The following is a 17,319-nucleotide window of genomic DNA, read 5'->3' on the forward strand; positions in this document are numbered from 1 at the left end:
GGGTGGCTAGAATCCAAAGAAAGGTCAGGATTTACTTAGTATGCAAATCAACTTAATCTCTTCTTTATAACCTTGTATCACAGACACAGAGATAAGAACAAAAAAAAATAATTGAAAAAATAAAGAATGCCACTATATTTTTAAAAAGAACAGCAGAGAGAATATTGCCTTGCTTCCCCATGTTTATTAACATTCCAGTGAGACTTAAATTCATTCACAAATTCTTTTTTTATTAATTTAATGGATAAAGAGAAATTCGTTCATTCATTCATTATTGGCCAGAGTTAGAGATAAATTGAGAGGGGAGGGGGAGGGAGAGAGAGAGACCCCTGCAGCCCGGCCTCACCTCTAGTGATGCTTTCCCCACTTGAACTCAGTCCTTGCACACACCTTAATGCGTGCTCTTCACCAGAAAGAGAGAAACTGAGAGGGACAGGGGAGATAGAAAGGGGGAAAGGAAGAGGAAGCCCTGCTTCAGCATATATGACATTTTCCTCCGTTAGGTGGGGCCGAGGGTTTTGACCAGGGTCCTTGTACCTGGTGGTGTGTGTGCTTTACCTGTTCACCTCCTGGCTCCTTATTCATGTTTGTTTGTTTGTTTGTTTTGCCAGAGCACTGCTCACTCTGGCTTATAGTGGTGCAGGGGATTGAACTTGGGACTTTGGAGCCTCAGGCATGACAGTCTCTTTGCATAACCATTATGCTATCTACCCCTGCCTTATTCATGTTTTTTCTAGATAGTTTAAATCTTAACCTATTGCTAGAACTCGCAAGTTCACCATGGCGCTCTGCTTTAGAAATGTGTTCTAGAAACAACAGGGCAAAGCAGACATTAATATATTTTCTAATTAATGATAACGAAAATCATTCAACTGCTCATGTTTCTTTCTGTTTTACTTTGGTTTTCAGGAAAGTTAGCATCCAGTCTGAAGTCGCTCTGCAGCAAACATTGGCGTCTTTGTGACCAAAACATATTTTAAGGGCCAGGCAGTGGCACACCTAGTTGAATGCTCATATTACAGTGCGCATGAACCTGGGGTTCAAGCCCCCGGTACCTACTTGGAGGGAGAAAGCGCCATGAGTGGTGAAGCAGAGCTGCAGGGCCTCTCTGTCTCTTTCCCTCTCTATCTCCCCCTCCCTTCTCAATTTCTCTCTGTCTCTGTCCAATAATAAAGTTTTTTTAATTTTTAAAAATTAAAAACTACTTTAAATTATTTTGACCCAAATCCCAGCATTACAATCTTCATTTATAATTCGATTCTGAAAACTTTTAGATTTAGATTTTATGTCATCATTATGTGTTTTTCCTTTTGTGTTGGCTTTCTACTTCTACAATGATTTACCACATATTTAAGTACTTGTGACAATAGAAATTTATACTCTTACAGTTTTCAGCGCCAAACCTGAAATAAACTTGTGGCCAGGGCTGTAATTCTTCTAGAGACTTCAGGAGAAATTTGTTTCCCTGCAGCTTTAAACTTTTATAGGATGCCAGCCTTTCTTTCTTCCTTCCTCCCTTTCTTTCTTTCTTTCTTTTTTTTTTCTTTCTTTCTTTCTCTCTCTCTGTCTCTCTCTCTCTTTCTTTGCCTCTAGGGTTATTGCTGGGGGTCTATGAATCCACTGCTCCTGGAGACCATTTATTTTTTCTATTGTTGTTGTTGCTGCTGTTGATGTTGGATAGGACAGAGAGAAGAGAGAGGAGGGGGAAATAGAGAGGGGGAGAGAAACATAGACACCTACAGACCTGCTTCATGGCTTGTGAAGCCACTCCCTGCAGGTGGGGAGTCAGGGGCTTGAACTGGTCTTTGCAATTCCAGACATGTGCGCTTAACCCACTGTGCTACCGCCCAGCCTCCAATCATCCCTCTTTCATCTTTATTTCTTATTTTTTAATTTCTTTATTGGGGATTAATGTTTTACATTTGACAGTAAATACAATAGTTTGTACATGCATAACATTTCTCAGTTTTCCACATAGCAATACAACCCCCACTAGGTCCTCTTGTCATCCTTTTTGGACCTGTATTTGTTGTTTTCGCCGGGCTGGCTTCACGGGCGGGTAACAGATGACCCGGGACTCATGGCTGGTTGTACGCAGTATCTCTTTATTCATGCAGGACGCAGCGCATCTATACCAAGCTAAGCTAAACTCAAACTAAAACGAACAATGTTGTCTTTATATATACTTGCCAAGTAGGGTGTGAACAGGATGTGACAGAGAGAGGGTGGAGAGAAAAGTGACTGGTGAAAATCAGGGTATGACAAGGAGAGGGGGAGGAGCAGGCGAGAATCCTATCACTGAACCACCAATGCCCTGGAGGGAGGGTGGTGCTTGTTAACAGTGGTTATGTAAATAGAATGAAGTAGTTATGTAAATAGAATAGTGTTAAGCAGGGGGGATTAAACTAATGAAACAGAAGGGGTTTTTAGAAGCATACCAACATGTATTCTCACCCACCCCAGTCTTTTACTTTGGTGCACCTCTTTCGTCTTTAAAGGAGCACTGTATTATCTTCAGAATCTTCCCTAATCTGAGCCTTTCCCCATCTGTCTTCTCCTTCTCCTTCTCTTCCCTTTCTATTCCTCCTCCCTCTCCTCCTCCTCTTCTACTTCTGCTTCTCCTTCTCTTCTCCCTCTGCTTCTAAGATCTGTGAGAAATGACCTGCTTCTCTCCAGCTTGTGGGGGTTGCTAGCCATCCTTGGCTACCTTTGACGTCCCTTGACTTGTGGAATCTCCATTCTCATCACTGCCTTCATCTCCACAGGCATTTTCCTTGTGACTACATGGAGCCAGGCCCAACAATCAGAATCACATCACCACATTAACTCCTTAGCTTAATCATGCCTGTCAAATCTTTTCTGTTGCCTAAGGTAACATTCACATGTCTTGGAACTTGGGATTCATGGGGGCTGGGAAACACCAGTAGGCCTATTACACCTTTCTTTGTAAGAAACCCACATAAATAGGCATTTTTAAACTGGCATCTTGAAAAATGAGATTTTAGGTTGGTGTTTTTTCTTAATATTCATTTGGAAAGTCACTATAAAAATACCAGATGTAAACAGTAGCTATAAAATTACTAATATATTTTGTCTTGCTGTTAAGGGTAGAACGTGTACTCATTTTTATTAGAATTCAGTTTTGTACAAGAAACCCTTTTTCTTTCTTTCTTTCTTTCTTTTTTTTTTTTTTTTTTAGTATTTGGGAAGTGTTATAGTCCAACTTTGGAGGCATGATTTGATTTGAGCCATTGAAACCCTGTGTAGAGTGAATAGTTTTGACATTAATATGTTTTGATCATTGGTTTTAACAAGCATACTTCTTTTTTATTACTATTAGAGATACTTTGCAAACTGTGAATTGCATGAAATGAGCATTGATTTAGATCAGTGACAGGGGTTTCCCAATGATTACTTTTTTTTTCTTTTCCTTTTTTATTGGGTAGGACAGAGAAATGGAGTGGGGGATAGAAAGAGGGAGAGAGAAAGATAGATACCTACGGACCTGCTTCACCGCTTGTGAAATGAGCTCCCTGCTCGTGGGGGGCCGGGAGCTCGAACTGGGATTCTTGCACTTGTCCTTGGGATTCATACTATGTGCATTTAGCCAGCTGGCCACCGCTCAGACCCGGGACTGATTGATTACTTTGTGTTTGATTCCAGATCATGATAGTACAATATTTCCAAGTTTTAAGTATTTCACTTTTGTAGAAATCACACCCCTGTGTTGATTGTTTCTTCTTCAAGTGGCTGGACGGGAAAGAAATAGAACGTTCAGAGAGGATTCAGGCGCTGCAGAACTTTTCGGAAATTGAACCACAAATCAGAGAGCAAGAAAAATCTTACTGCCTAAAACGAGCCCAAGAGAAAGAAGAAGCTCAGAGGAAAATGCAAGAAGGCCGTGAAAGTGAAGGGAAGAGCTCAAGTCCCCTGGGCTGTGAGGCCCCAGGGCACATGCGGCTCAGCGCTGCTCTGTAAGTCAACCCTGTGTGTCTACTTTCCAGTTACCTTAGTAAAGCAGATGCTCACCAAGATCTTTATAGTATCCCTTATGTTCCAGATGATTCGCTCGAGGAATAAGTTGGGCCATCTGTGGGAGAAAGTCTGTACATTCTAACATTTTTGATAGTTCTGTGAGTTTTCCTCTCCTATAAAAAAATTCATTTTTTCCAAGCTAACAACCTTAATTTGCAACCTAAAATCATCCTCAGGTAAATCTCTCTAAAAGATGTACAGGCAATGAAGATGTACAGTACAATGAAAGATGTACAGGGGAATTAACAGGTGGACTCTGATTCTTTTTTTTCTAGTAGGAATATTTTAGAAAAGTTAATGCAAATTACGTTATTACAAATGGAAAGATTTTGATTGCATCATAAAGTATTCTATTTTGTCAATTATGTAATGAATACATTTTAATGTGATTAATAAACCCCTAATTGGATGCATTGGATCGACCTTCTCGTGGTGCATCCCGTGAGTACCCATTCATTGGGGAAACTGACGATCCTTCCTAGCCGACTGAATCCACATGGATCCCAGTCACTTTCACAGCCAGCAACAAGCAGCTCCTGACAGCTTTCAACCTGATGCTGTTGACTGGCTATGGAAGAAGGGCAAACGCTAGAAGAAGAAGAACCCCTAATTGGCCTTTTTTTTTTGCAAGCATGAATTTTTAATGCTTGTTTATTTTAAATGAATTCTAAGTACATTCTGTTAACTTAATCCCATATGGTAAAAAAAAAAACTTTAAATATTTTGATGATTAATTTTTTTTCAACTTGGGAAAATAATAATCATAATATATTCCTGGCATATGTGATTTTAAAAAAGGAAACTGTAGTCCCACCACCTAGATTTTTTAATTAAAAATTTTTATTAGTGATTTAATAATGATGAACAAGATTGTAAGATCATTCCAGACAGTTCCCACCACCAGAGTTCTGTGTCCCATCCCCTCCATTGGAAGCTTCCCTATTATTTCTTCCTCAGGGAGTATGGACCAAAATTCTGTATGGGGTGCAGAAGGGGGGAGGTCTGGCTTCTGTAATTGTTTCTCTGCTGGACATGCGTGTTGGCAGGTGAGTCCACACCCCCAGCCTGTTTCTGTCTTTCCCTAGTGGGGCAGGGCTCTGGGGAGCTGGGGTTCCAGGACACATTGGTGAGGTCGTCTGCCCAGGGAGGTGAGGATGGAATTAAGATGGTGTCTGCGACTTTGTCTCCCACTTTTGTGTTTGCTCTGAGTCTTTTAAAAAGTTAAGGAATTACCATGGAGGTCTGGCAGGACAGCTCACTTTGTTAGTGTTCTTGCTTTGTCACTAGCACTACCTAGTTTTGAGGCGAAGCCCCATGACCCTGAAGGAAGCTTCGGTGCTGTGGTGATTGGTGCTCTCTCTCTGTCTCCATCCTTATCTCTGTCTTTCTGAAAAAGTCAGCACAGAGTGGTGAAGTCTCCCTGATAATACACACACAAATGAAGTGATCCTTGGTCGGGCCAGAGGCAGGTTATCAGGTGGGTAGGGCCTGTCACTATTCACTCCCAGGTTTGAGCTCGGACACCACACAGAAGTGCCTGATACCAGGGTCCCTCAGGGCCTGTGTTTTCTCTGGCTCTCTCTGTGCTCAACAATCAAAGTGGGCAGGGACAGTGAATGAATACATGCATGAGAACACAGATCCAAGGAAAGGAGCAAAGGAAGGAATAGAGGGAGGCATGAAATGACTAAATATTTCTTCCTCTCCCTATTTTGTCTTATAACTCCGATCACATACACCTCCCTCAACTCAATGCCTATTTGATACATGTTGATATAATCCATGTTTTTAATTTATATATGATTGTGCCTTGTTAAGCAAGAGTGTTCTTCCTAGTAAGAATATTTTTTTCTCTATTATGAATGTCATTCTCTTTCTCTCTTCCTGTAGAGACATGGAAAGAGTGAGAAAAGGGGAGGGGGGAGAGACAGAGAGATAGAAACAGACCAAAGCACCAAAGCTTCCTTCAGCAGTGCGGTCAGACTCAAACCTGGGTTGTACAGACAGCAAAGCCTCACACTACCCAAACAAGCTATTATGTGTCCTGAGTGTAATTTTCTACGGCGTGGCCTTTTCATTCAACATTGCTACGTTTTGGGGATCTGTGCATCTAAAGACACCTGGAACTAGTGCCTGCATTGTAGCTAGTGTACTGGCATGCCTTGAGGCGGATGACCCACAAATCACTCCAGAAGTGACACTCAGAAATAATACCAGCTCATCGCTCATCGGTCTTGACCAATCGGAATATGTATGAGCTACAACAACCTCCATGGCTCTCAGGCTCAGAGAGCAGTTCTTGTAAGCCCTTCCTTTTTGGGTGGCCATTTTAAGTTCTTCTTCTTCTTCTTCTTTTGTTTTTTTAGACATTCTCACATATGCAGGTATGAAAATTTTCCAAGAATACTTAGCCGTAGTGTTTCCACATCATTGATTATGAACTTCTTTTTTCAGGATTCTTCTTCTTCTTATCATTCTCTTCCAGGGTCATTGATGGGCCTTGGTACCTGCACTACGAATCCACTACTCCTGACAGCCATTCCTCCTTTTTTCTGTTTATTTCTATTTTATTTTTACTTGACAAAACAAGAGAAATTGAAAGAGGCAGAGGAGATAGAGAGGGGGAGAGAGAGAGAGAAAAAACCACCTGCAGACCTGCTTTGCGACTTGTGAAGTGCCCCCTGTGGGTGGGGGTGGGGCCTCAAACCCAGATCTTCTCCACTTAGTACTATGTGCGCTGAACCAGGTGTACCACTGCCCAGTCCGAGTTTATTTTATTTTAATTTTTGATAAAGAGAAAGATATAGTGCAAGGACTGGCGCCAGGATCCAGATTCGAGCCCCCGGCTCCCCACCTACAGGGGCGTCGCTTCACAGGCGGTGAAGCAGGTCTGCAGGTGTCTATCTTTCTCTCCCCCTCTCTGTCTTCCCCTCCTCTCTCCATTTCTCTCTGTCCTATCCAACAATGATAGCAATAACAATAATAACAACAACGATAACAAGGGCAACAAAAGGAAAAAAAATAGCCTCCAGGAGCAGTAGATTTGTAGTACAGGCACCAGGAGACAAGAAACCCTAACAAGAAACGGAGAGAGAGAGAGAGAGAGAGAGAGGGAGGGAGAGAGAGAAAGGTAAAGAGGGAGGGGGCAGAGAGAGAGAGGAGAGAGAGAGCAAGAGAGTCTGACTTCTTAGCTCTGGAATACCCTGTCCATGAGCATTTTTCTAAACATTTTTTTTATATAACTCATGTGTTTTTTAAATGTATTTTTCAACTATATTTATCTGTTGGAGAGAAAACCAGGAATTGAGAAGGTAGGGGGAGACAGAGAGACAGAGAGACATCTGCAGCCTGGCTTCACGACATGCAAAGCTTTTCCCCTGCAGGTGGGGCCCAAGGGCTAGAATTCAAGTCTTTTCACGCTGTAACGTGCGCGTTCAATCAGGCGTGCCACCACCCGGCCCACAGTGTGTTGGTTTATATTCGAATATCAACAGTATGGAAGAACTCCCGCCTTTTGTCAATACTAGGTAACATGTGAGACACCAGCCAGTCATTGCTGGTCGCCATACAGCAGCTAGTGTTTTATTTACTTGTTCATTTATTATTTTCATTTCTGGTTTTCACTAGGGTTGTCACTGGGGTTCAGGGACTATGTGACGGCACCATTCCTGGTGCCTGTCCCTCCTTTTTTTCTTTTTTCTTTCTTTTTGACACACACAGAGAGGGAGGATGGACAGAGAGGAAGAGAGAGACTTCCATCACTGCTGCATCATTTGCGAAGTTTGGTCGTCAACATCACAAGTCCTCCACTCCTTGAGGTGAGGACTGGGGGCTTGACCCCAGGTCCTCACACAGGATGATATGCCCACTCTATGGGATGAACCACCACCTGACTATACCTAATATTTTATTGAATTAAATCTTAGAAGTAATAATGAGTTTCATTATTACTTATGTGTTTATTGGTTATTTAGCTCTCTCCCATAGGACCTCTGCCTATTAAATTAGTCCTAACTCTTCATTCTCACGGATTTATAGTTCTTTTATATTCTAGATGAAAATTCTTTAATGCATATGATCTCTTTTCCGTGATTCATCTTTAATTTTGATAAATGTTTTTGTTTTGTAGAATTCAAGTATATCAATATAATGAAGCCTATTTTTATACTTTTTGGACTTATTGATAAAGGTTTTCACTCCTTCAGTGTCATATTTATCTGGAATCAACTGGTTTTCGATTGTAGGGTTAATGGATTACAATGCAATTGTTGACATACGAGTATAATTTTTTTATTGATTTAATAATGATAGACAGATCCGTTGGATAAGAGGGGTACAATTCCACACAATCCTCACCACCAGAGTCCTGCATCTGTCCCCTCCATTGGAAGCTTTCCTAGTTTTTACATATGGGTACATTTTTTTTTTTTTTTGCTTGGTGCCCGCAACAAGAATCCCTTGCTCCTGGAGGCCATTTTTTTCTTTTTGCTACCCTGGTCGTTTTAGCATTGTTGTGGTTATTATTATTGTTGCCACTGAAGTCATTGTTGGCTAGGACAGAGAGAAATGGAGAGAGGAGGGGAAGACAGAGAGGGGGAGAGAAAGACAGATACCGGCAGACCTGCCTCACCACCTGTGAATCAACTCCCCTGCAGGTGGGGGTGTGGGGGCTCGAACCGGGATCCTTCCGCCGGTCCCTGTGCTTTGCGACGGGTAGTTTTTATCTCCCTGTGATAAACCTCTGTAAATCCTCTCACCTCTCCTTAACTAAGGTCCTTTACCACAGTCATTCCTCAGGACTCCAGTGCCCCCTCTCCACTTCCTTTGCCCTTCTCCCAGAGTCCTCCGCTTTGGTGATGTACACCATACTGAGTGAGTTCAACCCAACCGCAAGGAAAACAAAAACAAACCAGTGAAGCTACAGCAAACTGAGAAGTGTCTGCACAGCAAAGGGTACCATAACTCAAACATAAAAGAATGAGCCTTTAATTATACTGCAGTGTAAGACATTAATTTCTCCCATATGGATAGTTAATTGTCTCTGCACCACTTATTAGATCCTGTTCTTTCCCTAGCTGAAACACATGTATTTTTAAATTTATGTTTAATGAGAAAGATACAGAGAGAAAGACCAGAGCACTGCTCAGCTGACCTATAGTGGTGCTGGGGATTGAATCTAGGACCTCATATATTCAGGCACGAAAGTCTTTTGCGTAACCACTATGTTGTCTCCCAGCCCCTGACTAATCTGTTTTAGTTTCTGACCTATTCTTGTTAAAATGAATATGTCCTTTAAAGTTAATATCTTAAGTCTACAATAATCTAAAGTTTATAAAATAACCTAAATTTCTAAAGTCTAAAATAAGAAAGGCATCTTTCGTGAATATATGAATATATATCTTGCCATACATCAGACAAAAGGCTAATAGCCAAAATATTAAAGAGTTCATCAAACTCAACAACAAAAAAACAAATGACCCCATCCAAAAATGGGGCGAGGATATGAACAGAAGATTCACCAAAGAAGAGATCCAAAAGGCTGACAGAAATGTGAAAAATGCTCCAAGTCATTGACTGTCAGAGAAATGCAAATGTTGACGACAGTGAGATACCACTTCACTCCTGTGAGAATGTCACACATCAGAAATGACAGCAACAACAAACACTGGAGAGGCTGAGGGGTCACACTAAGCCTCCTGCACTGCTGGACGGAATGTAAATTGGTCCAACCGCTGTGGAGAGCAGTCTGGAGAACTCTCACAGAACTAGAAATGGACCTACCTTATGAGTCAGCAATTCTTCCCTTGGGAATATATTTTAAGGAACCAAGCATGTCTATCCAAAAAACTATCTGTGTATACCTATGTTCTTAGCAGCACAGTTTGTAGAAGCCAAAACCTGGAAGCAACCTAGGTGTCCAACAAGAGATGAGTGGCTGAGCAAGTTGTGGTCAGTATCTATAATGGAATACTACTCAGCTATTAAAAATGGTAAATTCACATTCTTCACTTCATTTTGGATGAAGCCTGAAGGAATCATGTGAAGTGAGATAAGCAAGAAAGAGAAGGATGAGTGTGGGATGGTCTCACTCATAGAAAGAAGTTGAGAAATAAGAACAGAAAGGGAAAACACAAAACAGAAGTTGGACTGGGTTTGCAGTATTGCACTCAAGTAAATGTCTCTGGGGAGCCTGGATTTTCAGATCCATGCAAGGGGGGGAGTCACAGGTGGGGACACAAATCTTTGGTGGTGGGAACAGTGTTAAATTATATTCCTATTAACTTGTAATCTTATAAACCACTATTTACTCAATATTCCAGGGGGAAATAGATTTACTGTCTCAAGTTCAGTTCAGAGTATATATTCCTTTAATCTAAGCATTTAATTTTTCCACTTTGGAAACTGACTGAATTCTGACAGTGGGCTTAAATTGTTAAAGCATTTCTAAAAGTTTTTTTTTTCTTTTTTAAAAAATACTAAGTTACCTATAGCCTTAGACCAGATAAATCAGAATCATCTGGTCCTGTCAGTATCTAAGATAGTCATTAGTGGATAGAATTAAATTACATATTCCACTATTACACTTCCCTCAGTCACTCCAAAGCTAACCTTATCAAAGTAAGGACTACAAAAGCTGAATAAGGGCAAGAGACTGGCATACTTTAACCATGACTCTTTAGTCACTATCAGGCCACCCCATCAGCTGGGGCCCTAGTCGGGGAGTCCTGAGATTCCCAAACAGACATGATGGGCCTAGACATTGAATAGATCCCTCACTCCATTGTTTGTTACTGGTCATCTCTATCAGGAACAACAAAATAGACCCCTTTGTGGACCCCCATAGGACCTTGCCCTCAGTGTGGATCAACAACGAACGGTAGAGATTGTTCCATCCTCATCCAGGGAGGCTGGACAACATACTCTATCTACCACCTGAGGAAGATGGGTCCTGATATTGGGGCAGCTTGGAACGTTCCTACTCATGACCACAGAATGTGAGCTCAGATCTAGAGGGATGCAGAGATCACATAAGCTCCTAAGATGAATATGGGCCTCAGATCAAATAAATGGGGTCTACAGTCAACAATATTTATACACAGTTACCATATTTGGGAGCTACTCTCTTCCTTGATCCAGCTTTCTAGCCCTTTTTCCAGCCATGACATCATCTCCCCAGACAATAACTTGGTTCCACCTGCATATCAGAGGTCAGGCTCAGGAAAAAAACTAGTAAAGTCATGGGCCCTTTGGAATATACCTAAAATAGACCTACTAGCTATTTTCAAAATGGAGGCACCAAATATTCATCTGCAATATTCCAGCCTTTAGGTTCATGACTAGTCAACAATTTGTTTGACTTTACATGTTAACACTTTTCTCAGCCATCAGGTTCCAGACGCTCCTATGATGCCAAATGGACATCCCTGGGAAGAGGACCCCACCAATGTGTCCTGGAGCCCCGCTTCCCCAGAGCCCTGCACCACTAGGGAAAGAGAGAGACAGGCTGGGAGTATGGAGCATCCTGTCAGTGCCCATGTTCAGTGGGGAAGCAATGACAGAAGCCAGACCTTCCACCTTCTGCACCCCACAATGACCCTGGGCCCATACTCCCAGAAGGATAAAGAATAGGAAAGCTACCAGGGGAGGGGGGATGGGTTACAGAGTTCTGGTGGTGGGAATTGTGTGGAGTTGTATCTCCTCTCATCCTATGGTTTTGTCAGCATTTCCTTTTTATAAATAAAAAATTTGAAAGACATAAATCATAGTGAGGTTAAATATATCATGAGAAATCTTAACTATGGGATTGCCAAAGTAAACCAAGCTCCCAAGTAGCTTGGCTATAATACTAATCATCTGTTGCCTTCTTAAACTCTAAGACTGCGGGGAGCCTTCTCCATTCTCGTTAAAGCCCTAAGTAAAATCTCATGCCCACTCGACACGTCTTTTTCTCACGCATTCCCGGGCCATTTCTTGGCTATCGACACAGTGCCTTGGTAGCACGTCTGCATGCCTTCAGGTTCTGTACATCTGTGATCAATCTTGGTGTTACTAGCACTTTTCAAAATTATCTTAGCTATTCTTGGTTCTTTACTCTGTATACAATTTTTTTTTTTTAGAATCTATTATGCAGATGTCCCCAAATGTGTCATGTGATTTTGATAGAACTTACATTTTATTTATATGTTACTTCGAGGAAAGCCAACATCTTCATGGGTTTGATTCTTGCTGAGCTTTACCAGAGCTATTTATTTCGGCCTTCTTCTGAGCTCTTCACTCAAGTATGTCATTTTCTTTGTAAGGCCTTACACTGTCTCTTCTCAGATTTACTAGACTTATGTCTAAGTATCTTATGGGATGTGATTTTTAAAAACAGATGTGTAATTGGCTCCTGCTGGTGCATATGGGAAGATTTCCTTATACTGGTATCTTATTAAGCAAATTGGCTGAACTGTCAAAAAAAAAAAAATACAACTGTTAGTTTGTAAATTTCCTCTGTCTTCTATTTAGAAAACACTTTGGGGGGGGGCATACCTGGTTGAATGCCCATGTTACAATGCACAGAAGACCCTGGTTCAAGTCCCCAGTTCCCTCCCTACAGCAGGCATCTTCACAAGTGGTGAAGCAGGGCTGATGGTGTCTCTTTCTCCCTCTCTATCTTCTCCTTTCTTCTCAATGTCTCTGTTTCTATTCAATAAAAAAATAAAATATTTAAAAGAAAAATAAAATACTTTAAAAGGAAAACAGCCACGTAAATATTTCTAGTCCAGATGGTGGTGCAGCTGGACGGGTATACACATTACCATGCCCAGGGACCCGGGTTGAAGCTTCCACCTCTAGGTGAAAGGAAGGAAGTTTCACAAGTGTTGAAACAATGCTGCAAGTATACCTCTCTCTCTCTCTCGCCCTCTCACCCTCTCACCCTCTCACCCCCTCTACTCTCAGTTTATCTGTCTCATCAAATAAAAGAGAGAAAAATATTAATAAAAAGTCCAGACTGGGCCAGGGAGGTGGTGCCATAGTTCATCAAACTTTCTTGTCTGAGACATCAGAGATCTCAGATCCCATCCCAGGTACCACCGTGAGCCATCACAGAGCTGTGTTCCAGAAAAAAAAAATGTCAGGGGCCAGAGACGCAGCATGATGGTTCCACAAACATATTTCATGCCTGAGCTTCTTATAATGGTGCTGGGGACTGAACCTGGGACCTTTGCCACATGAAAGTCTTTTTACATAACCATTATGCTGTGTCCCCAGCCCTGCATTCTATTTTCTTTTTTTTTTAATTTTTATTTATACAAAGGAAACATTGACAAAAACCATATTATAAGAGGGGTACAACTCCACACAATTCCCACCACCAGAACTCTGTATCCCATCCCCTCCCCTGACAGCTTTCCTATTCTCTATCCCTCTGGGAGTATGGAACCAGGGTCATTATGGGATGCAGAAGGTGGAAGGTCTGGCTTCTGTAATTGCTTCCCCGCTGAACATGGGCACTGACAGGATGCTCCATACTCCCAGCCTGTCTCTCTCTTTCCCTAGTGGGGTAGGACTCTGGGGAAGTGGGGTTCTAGGACATATTGGTGGGGTCGTCTGCCCAGGAAAGTCTGGTCGGCATCATGCTAGCATCTGGAACCTGGTGGCTGAAGGAAGAGTTTACATATAAAGCCAAACAAATTGTTGACTAGCCATGAACCTAAAGGCTAGAATAGTGAAAATGAAGAGTTGAGGGTCTTTGTTTTATAGATAGTTAGTAGGCCTATTTTAGGCATATTCCAAAAGGCCCATGACTTGTTCTTTTTTTTTTTTTTTCTGAGCCTGACATCTGATATGCAGGTGGATCCAAGTTATTGTCTGGGGAGATGATGTCATGGCTGGAAAAAGGACCAGAAAGCTGCATCAGGGAAAACCGTAGCTCCCAAGTACGGGAAAGTGTATAAATATTGTTGACGGTAGCCCATTGATTTGCTTCCTATGACCTCCAGTGTGGTGTCCAGTAACAGCAGTGAGAATGAGCATCTGTATCTTCCCCATGACTTTAGAAGGAGTCTTTCTTCTTCCTACTCCTCCTCATATTTGGAATAGGATGTTAGTAATTTTGAGTGAGTGTCTTAGTCTATCAAGTTGATGAAGAGTTCTTGTCATGATAGAGATTAGATATTTTTGCATCTATTTAAATAATATCTTTCTGCTAATGTGGTGTATCACAATATTAAACCATTTTTACATTTTTAGAATAAGTCAGTTTTGTCCATGAGATAGCTTAAGTACATTTCTGCATTGATTTTTTTACTGCTGTTTCATCTACAATAGTTAAACTTATGTTCACAGAACAATTCATAGGGGGCTGGGCGGTAGCGCAGTGGGTTAAGCACACATGGTGCAAAGCACAAGGACCCATGTAAGGATCCTGGTTTGGGCCCCCAGCTCTCCACCTGTAAGGGGGTCGCTTTGCAAGCGATGAAGCAGGTCTGCAGGTGTCTATCTTTCTCTCCCCATCTCTGTTTTCCCCTCCTCTCTCAATTTCTCTCAGTCCTATCCAACAACAACAACAACAGCTATAACAACAATAACAACCGCTACAAGGGCAACAAAATGGGAAAAATGACCTCCAGGAGCAGTGGATTCATAGTGCTGGCACCGAGCACCAGCAATAACCCTGGAGGCAAAAAGAAAAAACCCCAAAACCAGAAATCAGTTCATGCTATGATATTGCCATTCAGTATATTCCCCCAGTATTTTGCATCAAAGTCGCAATAGGTATGTCAAGTATGCTAGATATTGTTTTCTGTTATTGGCTATTAAAGTTTACAGAACTTTCAAATGATAGATTCCTTGCATTTTACCAGAAGAATATAGTTAAATTGCTGGTAGATTCCCACAGGGCAGGGTAGGCAGGGTCTTTAACCATTCTCTGGCCTCTCCATCTTACATAAACAGAAACCTAAGTAAGGAGATACCTGGGCCTTTTGCTGGAGCATCACTATCATCGTGAACTGCTGATGTTCCTGTAGAGGAGTAGAAAGCTACTTCTCTCCCCAGGCTTTCAAAAGAAGCAGCATGGAGATTCAGAACTTGCAGGAATGGACCATACACATTTGATTTGTTGTTTGGAAAGAGGCGGCTTGCAGCTGGAGAACTGATGTGACTTGGAATAATCGGGCACAGAGGAGCAAGAAAGAGGACAATGATGGAAACAGATTCTAGTCAAATGCTGGACCCCGTGCGGGCGCCAGATGCTGGGCTAGCTTCGCAGGCGGGAGAGAGATAGCCAGGGACTCATGGCTGAGCTGGGAACGCAGTTCAATCTTTATTGATGAGCGGGGATGCAGTGCAATCTATCTAATCTCCCTTCATTAGAAAATCCTGTCCTTTACATCTCCTGAGGCGGAAGTGTCAGGAAGAGGAAGTATGTAGGTTAGGGGGTGGGGAGAAGGGAAAAGCACGTGAACCAGTGGGGACTAAACGGTGGAAAACAGGATGTGACTAGGAGAGGGGGCGGACCAGGATTAAACCAGTGCATTAAACCAGTGCGAGTCTCAAACAAAACAATGATTATGTAAATAGACCACAGAGTTAAGCAGTGCAAGCGAACCTAACGTGATGATCAGAACAGAAGGGGTCTTAGAAGCAGAATTAGAAGCAGACCAACAGTCAAACTTTTTTTTTTTTTTTGTGCCTCCAGGGTTATCCAGTGAGGCTCCTGGCAGTCGTATATTCCCCCATTTTTTATAGGCAAGGATAGAGAGAAATTGAGAGAGGAGGGGGCATAGGAGGGGGAGAGGAAGACAGACACCTCAGACCTGCTTCACTTCTTGTGAAGCAACCCCCTCTGCAGGTGGGGAGCCGGGGGCTCGAACCGGGATCCTTGGGCGGGTCCTTACACTCTGTATTGTATGTGCTTAACCCGTTGCACCACTGCCCGACCCACAAAGTCTCTTTATTGTTCTCAAGAAGTCACAAATATGTTCCCAGGAGAAAGTCAGTAACTGGACATTAGCCCACAGCTTGGTGTCAATAACAGTTTTAATAGCATTAGTCTCAAAAAGAGTAGTTTGTCTCCTAGTCCTCATCTGTCCTCCCAGACTCAGGCATCTGAAGGTGTGCAGGACCTGAGGAGAAGGGTCACCTGCATCTCTCGCCCCACATACAGCCTAATCTTGAACTAGGCTAGGGGAGACACTTTGGGAAGAAAGAGAGCAGAAAGACTTCCATTGGATATAAATCTGGAGTTGTATCTATTTAAAGTGTTCACAACTGAAAAAAGTACCAGAGCACTCACTGTTCGGTTCAGACTTACAGAGATCCTGGGGTCCTGGGGAAAGAACTGGAGAACTCAGAGCCCCAGACATGAAACCAGGTGCACGACATTAGACTGTTCCCCCTGGCCCTGAAGTAATTTGGATACTTGGAAGGGATGAGAATGTTCTGGAGTGCGATTATAGGGCCAAGGGGCCTGAAGGCTCATGAGTGAGGAGAGAATTGAGAGAGACCAGATTGGGGAGAAACATCTGGAAAGCAAACTCTTATGTTTTTTATATGCTAACAGTTTCACTCTTCATCAATCATCCATCTATGTAGATGCACTGCTGCCTTTGGAAACATGTTATTTAGCTGTTATTTTGTGGTTTGCCTTAAGTACAGTGGCTTTTTTTTTTCAGATCGTGAAAGGTAAAAGTGAGCTAATTAATTACTTTTCAGTACAAACATTGTTTTCAGTGAAAAGAGAACCACTTAGCTCAGCAATGGTTAGCTAAGTGTTGTAGAATATAATAGAGTCCCTAGGGAGTCAGGCGGTAGCGCAGCAGGTTAAGGGCATGTGGCACAAAGCACAAGGACTGGCATAAGGATCCCGGTTGGAGCCCCCGGCTCCCCACCTGCAGGGGAGTTGCTTCACAGGTGGTGAAGCAGGTCTGCAGGTGTCTATCTTTCTCTCCTCCTCTCTGTCTTCCCCTCCTCTCTCCATTTCTCTCTGTCCTATCCAACAACGACGACAACAACAATAATAACTAAAAAAATAAAACAACAAGGGCAACAAAAGGGAATAAATAAATAAAATATTAAAAAAGAATATAATAGAGTCCCTTGAAAAATGACTTTTTCTTTCTTTTTTAAATTTTTTTTAGTATTTACTTATTTTTCCTTTTGTTGCCTTTGTTGTTTTATTGGTGTAGTTATTATTGTTGTTCTTGATATCATTGTTGCTGGATAGGACAGAGAAAAATGGAGAGAAGAGGGGAAGACAGAGGGGGAGAGAAAGATAGACACCTGCAGACCTGGTTC

General features: G+C 42.2%; 1 protein-coding gene across 1 annotated transcript in view; it reads left to right on the top strand.

The window, feature by feature from the left end:
* Window positions 1-17,319, top strand: part of DNAAF11 (dynein axonemal assembly factor 11) — a 129,753-nt gene that overhangs the window by 49,469 nt on the left and 62,965 nt on the right. The window contains exon 5 of the mRNA XM_060201236.1: window positions 3,748-3,974. Coding sequence (XP_060057219.1) covers window positions 3,748-3,974 — 227 coding nt within the window. The remainder of the gene's footprint in view (window positions 1-3,747; window positions 3,975-17,319) is intronic.

Source organism: Erinaceus europaeus, chromosome 1, assembly GCF_950295315.1.
Source record: "Erinaceus europaeus chromosome 1, mEriEur2.1, whole genome shotgun sequence".
Taxonomy (NCBI): Eukaryota; Metazoa; Chordata; class Mammalia; order Eulipotyphla; family Erinaceidae; genus Erinaceus; species Erinaceus europaeus.